This window comes from Clupea harengus, chromosome 1 (assembly GCF_900700415.2).
Source record: "Clupea harengus chromosome 1, Ch_v2.0.2, whole genome shotgun sequence".
Taxonomy (NCBI): domain Eukaryota; kingdom Metazoa; phylum Chordata; class Actinopteri; order Clupeiformes; family Clupeidae; genus Clupea; species Clupea harengus.
The window spans coordinates 10,273,144-10,287,072 of NC_045152.1; the positions used below are offsets into that span (position 1 = coordinate 10,273,144).

The window sequence follows — 13,929 nt, forward strand, 5'->3', positions numbered from 1 at the left end:
TGCCCCCTCTTTCTGTCTCACTTTCCTTCCCTTCTTTCATTCCCCTTTTCTAGCTGTATCTCCTCTGGAAAGCCTGCTCTGCTCAGTTCAGTGTGATTGTGATCAGAGCTGGCTGCTGTTAGCCTTATGGCATGACAGAAAAATACCACAGTGGCCAGAGAAGTGACGGTAAGCTCTCTGGCGAAGGCACAGCACATGTAGTCTGCCGTGGCACAGATGCCTTTACAATTAACCAGACCCAAATTTGCTTTATAAATAGGATCTGGCCACACTCCGTTGGGGATTGTCTCCAGTTGTTGCATCCTAATGGGTGTAGACTTTCAGTTAATTTGGAAACCACTGGACCAGCCTTTAACCAATCAGCATTGACCATTATGGGATTGCTTACCTCCTACTTCGGCACTAACTGAGCAAACTAATTTATTAGCCTTTTCACAAACCCTGTTGCAGTAAGGTAACGATGTATTTATGTATTTACCCTTGATCAATACATTTACACAATTTTCTTGCTCTGGCTTTAAATCTTTTGTTAGCAAAATACTGTTTGTATGGCTTCGTCTAGCTCTAGCACTGCCACCATTGTTGTAACTACATTTTAAACAAAAGCTTCATCGCACTTAGCCACCGACACTGGTCGCAGACACTCTTCAGAATGGCTCAGCGATTCATCTTGTGAAGAGGGCTTCCGGACTATAATCCCAGTGAAAATTGAGCTGGGAGCAATAGGCGGGCGGAGCCAAGCTACCTTACAATACCAACTCAGACGGAACAAAACAGGGAGGGAGAGAGTGATAAAGAGAAAGAAGGAGAAAAAAGGGGTGGGGGGCGAGGGGGAGAAAGACAGAGAGAGAGAAGGGGAGGGGGTGCTACTCAGTGCCATGTGGTGATAAGACAGCATGGAGCATCACACTTACAGGCAATCTCTGCATCATTCTCAAATTTGATTGGCTACTCAAGCATCATTCTTCTATCTGATAGGCTGTTGAGTTTCTGAGCTGGGTGTGAGCATCATTGCCTCTGACAGTCAGTCAGTCTCCCAGACCTCACCACACCCTGAAGCCTCCAAACGCAGCTTGCCTCTGATCAGCAGACACAAAATCCCTGGGCAGCACCCTGTCATCTCCTACACACACAGACACACACACACACATGCATGCACGTATATGTACTCACACATAGACACACAGACACACACAGAGAGAGGAAGATGTGGGGAATGCCTTCTGGGGAAGGCTGACCAATACTGCTCTGGGTCTCTGCCAAGGTAATTGCTACATTTTGTCATTGGATTTCCTAAATTATGGAACATAATAAATGTGAGTTAAACAAATTTGCTGTGCTTGGAAGAGGAAATGCCACAAAATGAGTGTAGATTGAGCAGATAGGAAGAGAGAGAGAACTATATATAGAGAAAGACAAAAGAGGAGGGTATGTTTTCTGGTCAGACTCCTTTTCAGTGTTGTACATGTGTGGCTCTGCACTAGATCACAGATGGGAGACGAGGTTGCCAGGTGCGTGCAAGCTCCTTCCCAGACGCCCAAAACCCAAACACAGCTTAACCCTGATGTATGCCCGCTAAGCAAATCAACCTGTTAGCTCCGGCACCACGCCACACACAGAGAGAGAGAGAGAGAGAGAGAGAGAGAGAGAGAGAGAGAGAGACATATACAGATATGAATGTATTGTCTCAATGCAATAGAGAAAAAGATATAAGCAGAATGGGAGTGATAGTCATGTATTAGTAAAGAATGATGTAGTTGAGTGCTGTAGAGGTCGAAAGAAACAGAGAGATGAAAGAAAGAGAGAGTGAGAGAGAGGGGGAGTGGTGCTAAGATATTTAAACACATGGCCTGTGAGTGATATCACTGCCCCTCTTAATAATTAATGAAAGAGCTGGTGAAGGGGCAAAAAGGGTTTTGGGGGGTAAAGGAGGGGGGTAAACACGCACTCAGAGCATACCACAAGTCATGGGGGGGGGGGGGGGGGCACACATTTGGGCACAGGGCCAAAAACGCCCTAGGCAACAGGATCTCCAAGCAGTTGTCACAGGGCACTGGTTTCAGAGAAGTCATTTAAGCTCACCGTTACAGACAGGTACACCTCTTCCTCCATCTCCCATGTTTACACTGTAAATAAAGACTGTTTAGCAAGAACACACTGTTGACACACATCACATCTTACCCTCCACCCCCACTTACACTTCAGCCACTTCAGAACTCCTGACAAGTCCTGACCTTCTTAACAGCAAATCTGTGGCAAAAATGCCAAAGAGAATCTCTCTGATAATAGGAAGAACACCTGGCAGCTCATGTGGGGGTGGGGGTGGGGGTGGGGGGGGGGGCGGGCTGTCCATCTGCTTTAGACTGCCAAGAGAAAAAAACTCACTGTCCACCTGTTGAGGCCGTTGGAAAACATAACAGGTTTATCAGGTTTGGCATCTGACATTTGGTGGTACCCTCAGGTCTTAGTACAGATTGCCTCTGTCAAGGTGTACTAGAAAAAGCCATTTGTGTCCTGTGGGGACATTTGTGTGTGTGTGTGTGTGTGTGTGTGTGGAGGTACTGTACACAACTGCCAATCATTGTGTCACAGAGATTTAGGGCAAGATGTTGAAGAGTAGAAGGGCTCTATACTACTGAAGAGGTGGGTGAGGAGAGTCTGAAGAACAAAATATCAAAGAAACGCTGTCCTCTTCTGTAAACCCATTTATTTAGGTCCTGGTTCAATGGACTCTTTAGGACAGCGCTTGATGCCCTGGCATTTGGATCTCAGCTGGTTTGGCTAGGCTCAGGAAGAGAATCTGCTTTTGTCTAGTGACATTTGATCGATTAGGCGAAAGGAAGGAAGGGACAGGCCGAGATTTAGACAGAAGATTCTCTGTCAGGCTTGGTACCATGCAACGAAAGTTAAAGTGGTGTGTTCAAACACGGCATTATCTCTCTTTCCTCATCAGTCCGTCTGTACCAGCTCTACACACACACAAGCGGGAAACAGGCAGAGGTAGAGTGGCACTATCACATTCTGTCATCAGACTCCAAATATCTGTTGGCACGATACATTCACAGGAAGCTCCCAATTTTGCTGCAGTGGTTGTTCGTGAGGTGGAAGAGAAGAGGCCCTTGGTTAATGGATCAATCCATCACAGAGAGGCTGTGTGCACCATGCAGTGAAGCAGCTACGTTTGGCGGTTTGGCGGCTGTTCACATTCAGTTCCGTAGCCGATCAGATTTCTGAGAAAGATCTGCTTTGTGTGGAGCAGAGGGCGAAACCAAGCAATTGGTATCAGCCTGTATGCTAGGCAAAACAAATAAGGGGACATGAGAGATAACAGTAAATAGAAATAAACAGATAGTCAAATGACAGATGAGTTACTGACAGAGCAGTAGAATGGAGAGCTTGGCCATAGAAGCCCATATAATTTTAAACTATTGACACAGTTTGTCATAATTTTAAGATCTATATATCTCTTCAGATGATTTGATCTCCAGTTTCTGATCACCCTACTTTAGATCTTTTTAAGCATCTCTCCAAAAATGGAAAGCTGCTATATAGTATTTCATATCCTATCCTCTCAATATCGAATCGGATTGAATCGAAACGTGTGAATATGGAATCTAATCAAATTGGGGCATCTGTGCCAATACCCAGCCCTACCTCAGTCACAGCCTTAAGCATTCACTTAGACACAGAGACTCATTATGAGAGGACCATGCCTCCAGCAGCCTCCAGCATACGCATACACACACACAGCTCATAGGCAAGGCAGTCTTCAGGTAAACAGACATGCATACAAATGTACTCAGCAGTCATGCCAGTCACCGCACACACTCTCTCTCACACACACACACACAACAGCAAACCACCAAGCTGTCAGGAAATGAAGATCCCTGCTGTTGAGTAGGCTGTGTGTGTGTGTGTGTGTATGTGTGTGTGTGTGTGTGTGTGTGTGTGCATTTCCAGGGGATCTGCTTCCCTTCCGCAAGCCTGGAGGAAATCCTCTCCCCTCATTAATCTCCTGGCGATTAATCCTTACATCCCAGCAGATCCTCTGCTGCTGAGAGAAAGCTGTGGAGAGCAGGAAGAAATAACGAAAAAGTGGACACATCCTTCACGAGTAGGGTACACATCCTTCACGACTAGGTTACACATCCTTCACGACTAGGGTAGAAGTGCAGGACATAGCACCACGACTTAGAGTGAAATAAGGAAAGATGTGTCCACTCCGCACAAAGACTTTAGAGAATGAATGGGAGTTAGTTAGGGTTTTATTTGCCCACCCCTGCTGTACTCTGAGTGTGTTCAGGGCAGGACAGATCTTTCATTAGCGATGACCCTTTTGGGTGCTGTAATGCTGTAAAATAGAGCACTCTCCCCGATATCATATTTTGGGTTGCTCTGAATTTTTGCCTAGTGGTCATATCCTATTTTGCCCCAAATATGTAAACTGTGACCATATTCTTATTTAAGCCACTTGTCCCCTGGCATGTTCCAGGCATGAAAAGGTGATAGGACATATTATGTGGTTGCCCCTGGCAACCGGGCGACTGACTCACCCGCCTCATCTGAAGGAGCTCCTGGCCTCTGGCCCTGATCTGGCACTAGTGGATCCATGTCTGGGCCACATCTGAGCCTAAGTCACTAATTGTGTGTTGGCTGCCCTGGCTGCCCTTGCTCTTGTGACAGCTTGTGTCTGCAGCTTGTGTCTGCATGTCCGCTGGTCTCAAGATCCTGTGCCACTAATCAAACTTGACAACAGCTTGTTTGCTGCCTGCTGTAGAACAAGCACAGTGGTGCCTTTTTGTCCTTTATTTTCAAAGCTAAAGCCAAAACAGCAACCAAAGAGTGAATTGTAGGACTGTAAAAGCATTCAAAATACTTTTACTAGATTAAACATTACAACAGGAACAGTAGCATATGTGTTCTATATCCTGTCAAAGACATCGATAAGAGTAATGGGAATATTTACAATAATTTAGGGGCGGAAGCTTTTCCCAAAGCAACTTACAAAGACGGTACATAGAAGGAAATAACCAACTGAGAGGGGAACAGACAGTATGGAAGTCTTGCAATGCTTCAAGTTGAATGCATATTAAGGAGGTAAAAATATAACCTGGCCCTGCTGTAGCTGTAGCTGAGGTTCTGCAGCGCCTTCATCAGAGGCAGGAAGCTGTTCATCTCTGTTTTCTGATGTGTTTAGACGAAGCAGTGCTGCTTCTGAAAGGGAACAGAGCAGGCCCAGAAGGCCATAGTAACTGCAGCTGTTATTTTTGGACTCTCCAACCCCTCCTCACAGCCCTTCACTTTCCTCTCCGTGCAGTAGTGACTGGGGGGCGTCTGTGCGCACACACTTGGGTTTGGTTTGCCAAAGCTGGAAGGTGTCCTGAACTCCACCCACTCAGTAACTACCCTGTCTTTAAAAAAAATAAGACAGGACCTTTGCCCCCCAGGGCTGCTCTTGTAGTTTAGCTCTTGCAGTTAGACTCGTTGTTTAGTATTATACCGCAGCACCTTATGTAGGCAATGCATTGCTTTCCAGAAAGACAATTGCTTTCCTGAGACAAAGCTAAAACCACTAGTCCACATTCCAGAAGATGATTTTTCATTGGCAGTGCTCAGTGCAATTGTCAGGTGACATTATGCAGACATGGAGGCTAGTCATCTCATCAGCCTGCCTTTTGTTCTGACTGTGCATAAGCGCTCTTTCTGCAGGAAGAGAGGGTTGTCAAGGACGAACATTCAGTATTGATTTATTGAAAGCATTGTGAAAGGCTACTTAAATGCTTTGCTTGCAGAGAGCAAAGGGCCTAAAGCAAGGTCCTGCTGTTGGCTGGCTTCCTAAGAGTTAGGAAAGACATGCTGATGCTGGGCTCTAATAACTATACACGCAGATGCCCTTTATACCAGGTGGCTGTGACGTGGGCCGCATCTGGCCCCACTCACTCCAGTAGCAGCTAGTGTGTGCGTGTGTGTGCCTGTGTGTTTGTGCCTGTGTGTGTGTGTATCTGTGTGTGTGTCTGTGTGTGTGCCTGTGTGTTTGTGCCTGTGTGTGTGTGTATCTGTGTGTGTGTCTGTGTGTGTGTGTGTGTGTGTGTGTGTGTGTGTGTGTGTGTGTGTGTGTGTGTGTGTGTGTGTGTGCCTGTGTGTGTGTGTGTGTGTGCCTGTGTGTTTGTGCCTGTGTATGTGTGTGCCTGTGTGTGTGTGTGTGTGTGTGTGTGTGTGTGTGTGTGTGTTAGATTGGTCTGGCTTTTCGCTCCCTCTGGCAACATTAGCCCTCAGCAACCAGTCAATCCATGCTAACGTGCAACAGCCGCAAGATAGCATAGCCTGCTGTCGTTTCCTGAATAACGGAGAGAGGACACATTTTCCCTTTCCTCAAAACACTGAGGGAGCTGTCGTTCAGGGTTAGCGCTAGCTGAATGGGGACTGTCGTTTCAATTGACTGTGAACAGGGATTACATAAAGCTTATATAAAACTCTGGTGGTTGTGTGTGTATGTGTGTTTGTGTGTGTTTGTGTGTGTTTGTATTTGTGGGTGTGTGTGTGTATGTGTGTGTGTCAGTGTGTGTGTGTTTGTGTGTGTGTGTGTTTGTGTGTGTGTGTGTGTGTGTGTGTGTGTGTGTGTGTGTGTGTGAAGGGGAACAAAGTCCTGCTTGTCCTCAGAATAAGGGGTGGCGGACGGACGGATGGATGTGAGTTTACTGTGTTTGCAAGGCCTGGTGAGTATTGGGGGTTTTGGGGCCAGATCAGGCTCTCTTTTCCAGTGTTGGGCAGACTTCTAGAATCCTGTGAGTCTTTCACAAAGAGCCTGGAGTGGAGTCTGTTGTCTTTAGCCAACAGCCGAGAATGCCATGGAGGTTTTTTTTTCCCATTTCATTTTCATCTTTAGAAGGCTACATAACAGTTACCTCATGAGAGAATACTAGGGTTCTGTTCCAACATCAATGATGTAATCATTTTGATGAATCAAAAATTCCTCTGGAGATTTCTGGCAGCACATCAAACCCGTCCATGCTGTAGAGCTCAAATGCTTTGGTAATTATTTGGAGGATTCCCCCACAATAACGTGCACCACTAAGTCAAAGTTCAGACCTCAAATCTCCCAAGTGGCAACCCCCCTACTGTGTATCTGAGCTTTTCTAAACGCTGCTCTCTCTCTTACTCTTTCTTCCTGTCCTATCGCTCTCTCTCTCTCTCTCTTTCTCTCGCTTGCGTAGTCTGATCCCATCCTCATGATTCTCCACATTCACTCCTCTGTGCTATGTGTGTGTGTGTGTCCCTCAGACTGAGAGAAGCTGACCATGGATCAACAGCAGGATGGCAACTCACTGCCCTATGGCGCCGGGGAGATGGCAGCCACCAACGTGACCTCTGACAAGCAGGAGCTGAAGAACGGAATGCCCTCTGTGCCCACCGGACCAGGGGACGGGCCTGCCAAAGGTGAGAGGGCAGAACCCCCAGCACAGAACTGAGCAGCTCACACCAGCTGTCTAGGAATCAGTAGTCTAGGAGTTTGTGTGTATAAACTACTGAACTGCTTAAAACAAGATATTGGACAAGTGACTGATAAATGAGATCAGTGGTGATATTTGGTAGAGTGTGGAAGAGAGTGTCATTGTAGTTGACATTTTATATTACCTAGTCCTGTGTTAAATAGTAATTACACCTAGAGATAACACTGGAACATTACTATACATTAACAGGTCTGTACTGAAAAAAAACTGCATTCACAAAGAGGAAAAACAAGATGAGTCATTTATAAATAGTGTCTGCAACATTCACCTTTTTATTGTGTTCCTACTGGTCTCGGTCATATCTTTGAGAAACTGAGCCTTTGGATAAGAGTTTGATAGGTGACAAGAGGACTGTAAAGGAGCAAAAAAACACACTCAAACACACACATACACAAGAAAAGATGTGCCCCTCTCCTACAAAAAAAAAAAGACTTGAATTTATTCCTCACCTTTAAGATCTTTGCTCTTAGTCACCATCAGAAACCAGAATAGCCTCAGACCAGTCACTCAGTGTTCTTCCCAGTGTTCTTCCCAGAGTTCTTCCCAGAGTTGGTCAGGTCAATGGTGCTTGGGATCAGAGTTGGTCAGCTCATAGGTGCTTGGGATCAGATTTGGTCAGGTCATAGGTGCTTGGGATCAGAGTTGGTCAGCTCATAGGTGCTTGGGATCAGAGTTGGTCAGCTCATAGGTGCTTGGGATCAGAGTTGGTCAGGTCATAGGTGCTTGAGCATGAGCTGGGAAATAATAATGTCAAGGGTCAAACCGTCCACATGCAGGACCCCTTATTAGACTTACTGAAGGACAGGACTAAAAGAAAGCCAAGACTCACTGAAAGACTAGACCTGTATCAGTGCCACTGGAAGGGAACTCTCAGTTGTTAAGCTATGTCTCACTCTTGTTTCAAGGGTGATTAAAGATGCCATTTACAAAGTTGAATCTTAACCGCCAGACAACAATTACAATGTCTGCATTCACTGTGCAGCAGCCTTTTAGGAGAAATGATGGCAATGCATTGTATGGTCATGGTGGGCCAAATGTGTTAGGTACGGATTGCTGTGAATCCAGGATTTGGGACATATGATATCTGTTGTCCCCAGCCAAGATAATCTGATGATGACTCCTGCATTGGAATCCTATTGGATTTGTGAAATCCTATGGTATTTCTCAAAATGCTGACCATATTGCATGTCAAATGGATATTTGTGGGTATGCAATTGGATTCATGGGTTGGGAAATTACATTACAAAAAATATGTACTGGTTAACATCCAGACATGATGGGCTAGTCCTTGCCAATGTGATGATATTACATGGTTGCTCATGTTTGTGTTAGATACACAAAAGCATGAGACCATGAAAAAACACAAAACTGCTGTGCAAATTTACCTTGGAGGATAAAGCAATAATCATTTCCGAAAATTATTGAATCAGATGTTTCTAAAGGATAGGAGAGCTATGTATACCATGATATCAAATGAACGTGTTCAGCTGCTGGAAAGCCAGTGAATTGTATACATTTCTGTCTCTATACAATATGCTACCTCAAGAGTGTGCCCTGATTATGATGCCCAGAGTCAGCTGTTGTCTGTCCCCCCACCTCTTTCTAACTCAGAACTTCCTCTCCTCCTGCAGAGGAGACACAGGTAACGCTGCCCGAAGAGAAACCACAGGAGCCTGTGAAGGAGCTCTCTGGCTCCGAGAGCGCCCCCTCTGGTGACGCAGTGCCAAGTGGTATGCCCCGACCCATTAAAACCAGCTCCTCTCGGTGCTTCCGAGTTCCCAAAAATAAGTTTTGGGGAAAAACTGCTTTATCTCGCCGTCGTTTTTGCTAACAGCTCTGCTTACACTGCTGGCTTCTTTTTAGAGTCACTGATTTATCAGTCATCATCAGTGACCCTAAAATGTATATGTTTGAAAGCCCTTGCTTGGTATTAAAACAGTCAAGCCTCTTAGTTGCAAAGTGCCATTAGCTTTTAACCTTAAAACATAGTAGCATTCGGTGACTTGACATTCGGACATAGACACAAACTAAACCTCTACCTCGGTCTTTGGTCTTTGTTCGTGCCTCTGTGCTACGATGATACCCTGCTGTGCTTACATTTACCCCGCCTCCACAAACTAATATTTCATATTTGCCCCCCTTTACTTGCCTCTCTGTTCTCTGCGTGGCTCCCTGTTTGCTTCTGTGTGAGACTTTTTTTGTGGCTTTTTCTTACTTTCTTTCTTTCCTTCTTTCTTTCTCTTCTTTCCTTTTTTCTTTCCATTTATCTCTTTTTTCCAATTTTGATTTTGACAGCAGATCCTCTTCAGGCTTTTGCTATTTCATTCTAATGCCTGTATTATAAAATCTCATATTACACACATACATACACACACACACACACACACACACACACACACACACACACACACACACACACACACACACACACACACACACACACACACACACACACACACACACACACACACACACTCACACACATGCACAGTTATGTTTCCTCTGCTGTCTGGTGTGGACCCTTTACTCATTACTTTAAATTGTGCTGCTGCATTGATCTATTTGCTGCACCTCTCCCCTGCTGTTTGCCCATCAGTATTGATGACCTCTGCTTGACAACGGCTTCAGTGTCCACCGCTTGATACCTCTGTTAGTAAGAAAGAGGGGCCCAACAAAAAGAGCACAGAAAAAAAGTACTAACAGTGAAAATGCTGCGATGAGAACAAGTGGCAGAAAAATAGACAATCAGGTCTGTGCTACAATGCATGTACAAAAATCATTGCCCTCGATATACCACCACCTTCACCTCCATAATGAGCAAATCTGTAAGCCATTTATTTCAGTTTTTTTCACTAGATGTACTGTAATACGGTGCCATTAAAGGCAACCAAATAGTTATATACTTACTCTATACAGTCAGTTAATGATGCCACCCATGACTATGGAGTCTATAGCATTTGCCAGTTAGATTGTCTGATAACACCCTGTCTCCTTCCTGGCTGATTGGATTCTCTTGAACCTCTGGTTGTTTAATGAATGTGGTTCTTAAGGCCAACCCAGTTGGAGTAATGGGGTCCTAAAGATGCTCTTAACTGGTGTCTTAGCCTTGCCACGGCACCACAGTAACAGGACAAAGACACACAGCAGATGTGTGTGAGTGTGTCTATTGTGTATGTGTGTTGTAGGAAAAAGAAAAGCCATCATGTCACCCTGACCTTTCATGTGACATTTTATGGTGGTGACCAGATACCAAGAAGGACAAGTGGCTTGGTTAAAATGTGTAATGGGGAAACAGTCTGCCCCTGGCTACTTATAAAATGATCGTTGAGAAGGTAGCAAGGACAGCTAACTGCAGATAGATCCCCTAGGAGTCATCACAGGATGACTCCCAGGCTGTTAAACGTTTCTATCTGTTGTTAGTGCTCCTCTGTAAGGCTGCCTGAGCAAGACCTTTCTGACAGAATTTATACTGTTATAGAGGCAGTTAATTAAGAAGGCAATCGAGCATGTGTTCGGTGAGGGTGAAGTACTCATGGACCCCAGTATGGTGATGAATCATCGCCGCTCATCGTATCGTTTTTCATCATGCAGCACAACCAAGGCCCAAGTTATGCTATCCCCTTGAGAACATACACTTCCTTAAAATGCCCGTTGTAATTCTGTCAGACTATATTTCTTTAGATACTGTAATTTATAGTTTTAGGTAGCTATCTCCTTCTTTTAAAATTGACATTTAAAAAGAATGAACTGTGAACTGGAAGAGAAACCTTCATTAAAGGTCATGTAAAGGGGCCTGATTGTTATTGCTTGTTATCAAATGGTCACAAAAGTAGAATGTCATTGAAGAGCAGGCTCATGCTTATATCTGCCAGGCTCTAAAAATAATCTAGCTGTAGAACATTAGCATATACAAGCGCAGGCTGTGGTCTCTCCAGAACTGTTCTTTGAATGTAGCTGTAGAGTGTTTGCAATTAGCATACTAAAATGTATTTTTCTATTTAGTTGCCTGGGTCCATAGAATTAGTTGCTGGCAGGGTAAGCATCAGTCCGTGCAGAGCTGGGAATCTATCTGTAGAGGGCTATTTATGAACAGGCACCTGCTCACACATGTGGTCTCCCAAATGCTCATCTATGAGTCTACCTGTAGTGTGTTAGTGATTAGCAGGCCTGCACTGATGAAGTAGTCTGTGCAGTGCTGGGGATCTATCAGTCAGAAGTTAGCAATTAGCAAAACTCATGCTCAGGCTGTGGGCTAAATTGAATTAGCAGTTACCAGGCTGGCACACAGGCACACTGTGATGGATCCAGGACTGCTGCTCTGTAAACCTAGCTGTAGCGTGTCAGTGGCGGAGAAGGCTAGCACAGAGGCTGTGATCTCTGAAGTGGTGTCCTCGCCCGTCAGGGTGTGAGTCACCCTTCTGCTCGATGTGTCACTCACCTCTCAGATCATCTCATATCCCGACACAATTTTCAGCAGGCGCTGCAGCCACACTGTCTGGGCATGCAGTAGAGAGCTTACATTTTGTACATCCACACACCAACTATGCTTATTCTCTTATTATTTTCTGCCTCATTTGAAAAGCTATTTGGGGTAAGAACATGCACAATTTAAAAAGTGTAGCCTAAATGTTATAAACTATTTCTCCCAAGTATTAACCTGATATTTGAACAACAAAACTCACCTTTTTATGATCTCCAATTCATCTTCAAAACCCATACTGTAGGTTGGGAAGCTCTTCTCATGGAGATGCGCCCAGTTTTAACAGTGACAAAGGCCAATAAGGGACTATAAAGTGAGCAGCACATGCTGACAGTTTAGTACATTTATGGCAGTGGCGGTGTACTGGCAGCTATCATCACAGTCGGCATATACAAGCTATATGCTGCCTGACGGAGAGTTAGCGATGAGGGCTTTAATGTATGTTGATGAAGGTGTCGGATGACAGGGGCCAGGGGGCCATTAGCAGCGGGTTTAATATTTAATGGCAGAGGAGACGACTAGCGCTAGCATCCTGCTGACGCGTGCAGACTGCAAGTGGGGAGGTGGATGAGGAGGTGGATGGGGAGGTGGATGAGGATGTGATGGTGTTTGATTGTTGCAGAGTGGACAGTAATCCCTCAGACTGAAGGAGCTGCAAGACATGGCCTGCTTTAGACATGCTGAAAATTTCTTTCAACATGTCTCACACATAGTCTTCCGACATGCTCGCACGCACAAACACACACAGCAGCAAATACATATGGGCTTATTTGGGCTCACACATACACACTGACACAGACACACACACACATACACACACACACACACACACACACACACACACACACACACACACACACACACACACACACACACACACACACACACACACACACACACAAAGCCTTGATAAACAGGCATACAACTTAACTGATCCAGAAGAAAATTTGAGGCAATTCAGAGGCATTCAGCAGTAACACATTTTATGGCAGGAGCCCCCAAATCACCTGTGGGTGAGCGCTTTGTGGTAACATGCTAATGAGTACATTACTACTTAAAACATGATATTTCTGTGTAAGTGACCACACAGATGTCAAAAGTGTCTCTACAGCGTGGTTTTCTTGAAGGGTCTTTAGGACTCATTGTCAAAGCTACGCTTCTGGCTGCGCTCTCCACTAATGCCGCTCTTATGCTCTTCACCTCACTGCCAACAACTCCTCATGTGGAATACATGACTGTTTATGAAAAGTATCTTGCCATGTTTAACTCTTTCTCCCTTTCTCCTTCACTGTCTGTCCCTCTCAAACTCTCCCTTTATCCTTCACTGTTTGTCCCTCTTTATCTCTTTCTCATTTTCTTTATGACTCTTTTTCTCTATTTCTCTCCTTCTCTCTACATCCTCTCTTTCTCTTCTCTATACTTTTCTCCCTCTTTGTCCCTGTCTCTTACTAACTCTCTCTCTCTTTCTCTCCCTCCCTCTTTCTCTCTCTCTCCACGCGGCTCCCCTTCTCCACGTCCACCAGCCATGGGAGGTGCTCCAGTTCCAGGTAAAGGTATGAAGGAGGTTCTGTCATCTCCTTGCTCCATGTCTTCCCCTCTGCAGACGCGAAGCTCTGCGGGGAGAGGAACTCGACACACCCTAAACCTCTAGACCACATGAGCAGTCTCCTAACGTGCTCCGCTAGTCTCACCCATTAGCTTCTCTCTCTCTCTCAGTAGTGTCCATCCTCGGCTGTTCATTCCAAAAGTCTCTGCTATGCTAGACACCAACCCAAAGATTCAGACAATGCTAAATCCTCAGAGGTATATATATTTTTGTAGATAAGATATATGTTCAGGCTGGCTACGTGTGATTTTAGCTTTGACTCCACGGCTTGTGTCTATCACCAATGGAGAGCCTTAAAGCAAACATGAGAAGATAGGAGCGCACAGTATTTG

The 13,929-nt window shown here is 45.1% G+C and overlaps 1 protein-coding gene across 13 annotated transcripts in view; it reads left to right on the plus strand.

The window, feature by feature from the left end:
• maptb (microtubule-associated protein tau b) overlaps positions 1-13,929 on the plus strand; it is a 51,120-nt gene that overhangs the window by 12,640 nt on the left and 24,551 nt on the right. For 9 of the 13 annotated variants that reach the window (XM_031567341.1, XM_031567355.2, XM_031567403.2 and 6 more), the window contains exons 2-4: positions 7,282-7,437; positions 9,143-9,241; positions 13,515-13,544. In XM_031567341.1, coding sequence (XP_031423201.1) covers positions 7,299-7,437; positions 9,143-9,241; positions 13,515-13,544 — 268 coding nt within the window. In that variant the 5' untranslated portion in view covers positions 7,282-7,298. Of the gene's footprint in view, positions 1-501; positions 1,265-7,281; positions 7,438-9,142; positions 9,242-13,514; positions 13,545-13,929 lie in introns of those variants that run through there. The other 4 variants (XM_031567346.2, XM_031567360.2, XM_031567382.2 and 1 more) reach the window with 4 other exon arrangements.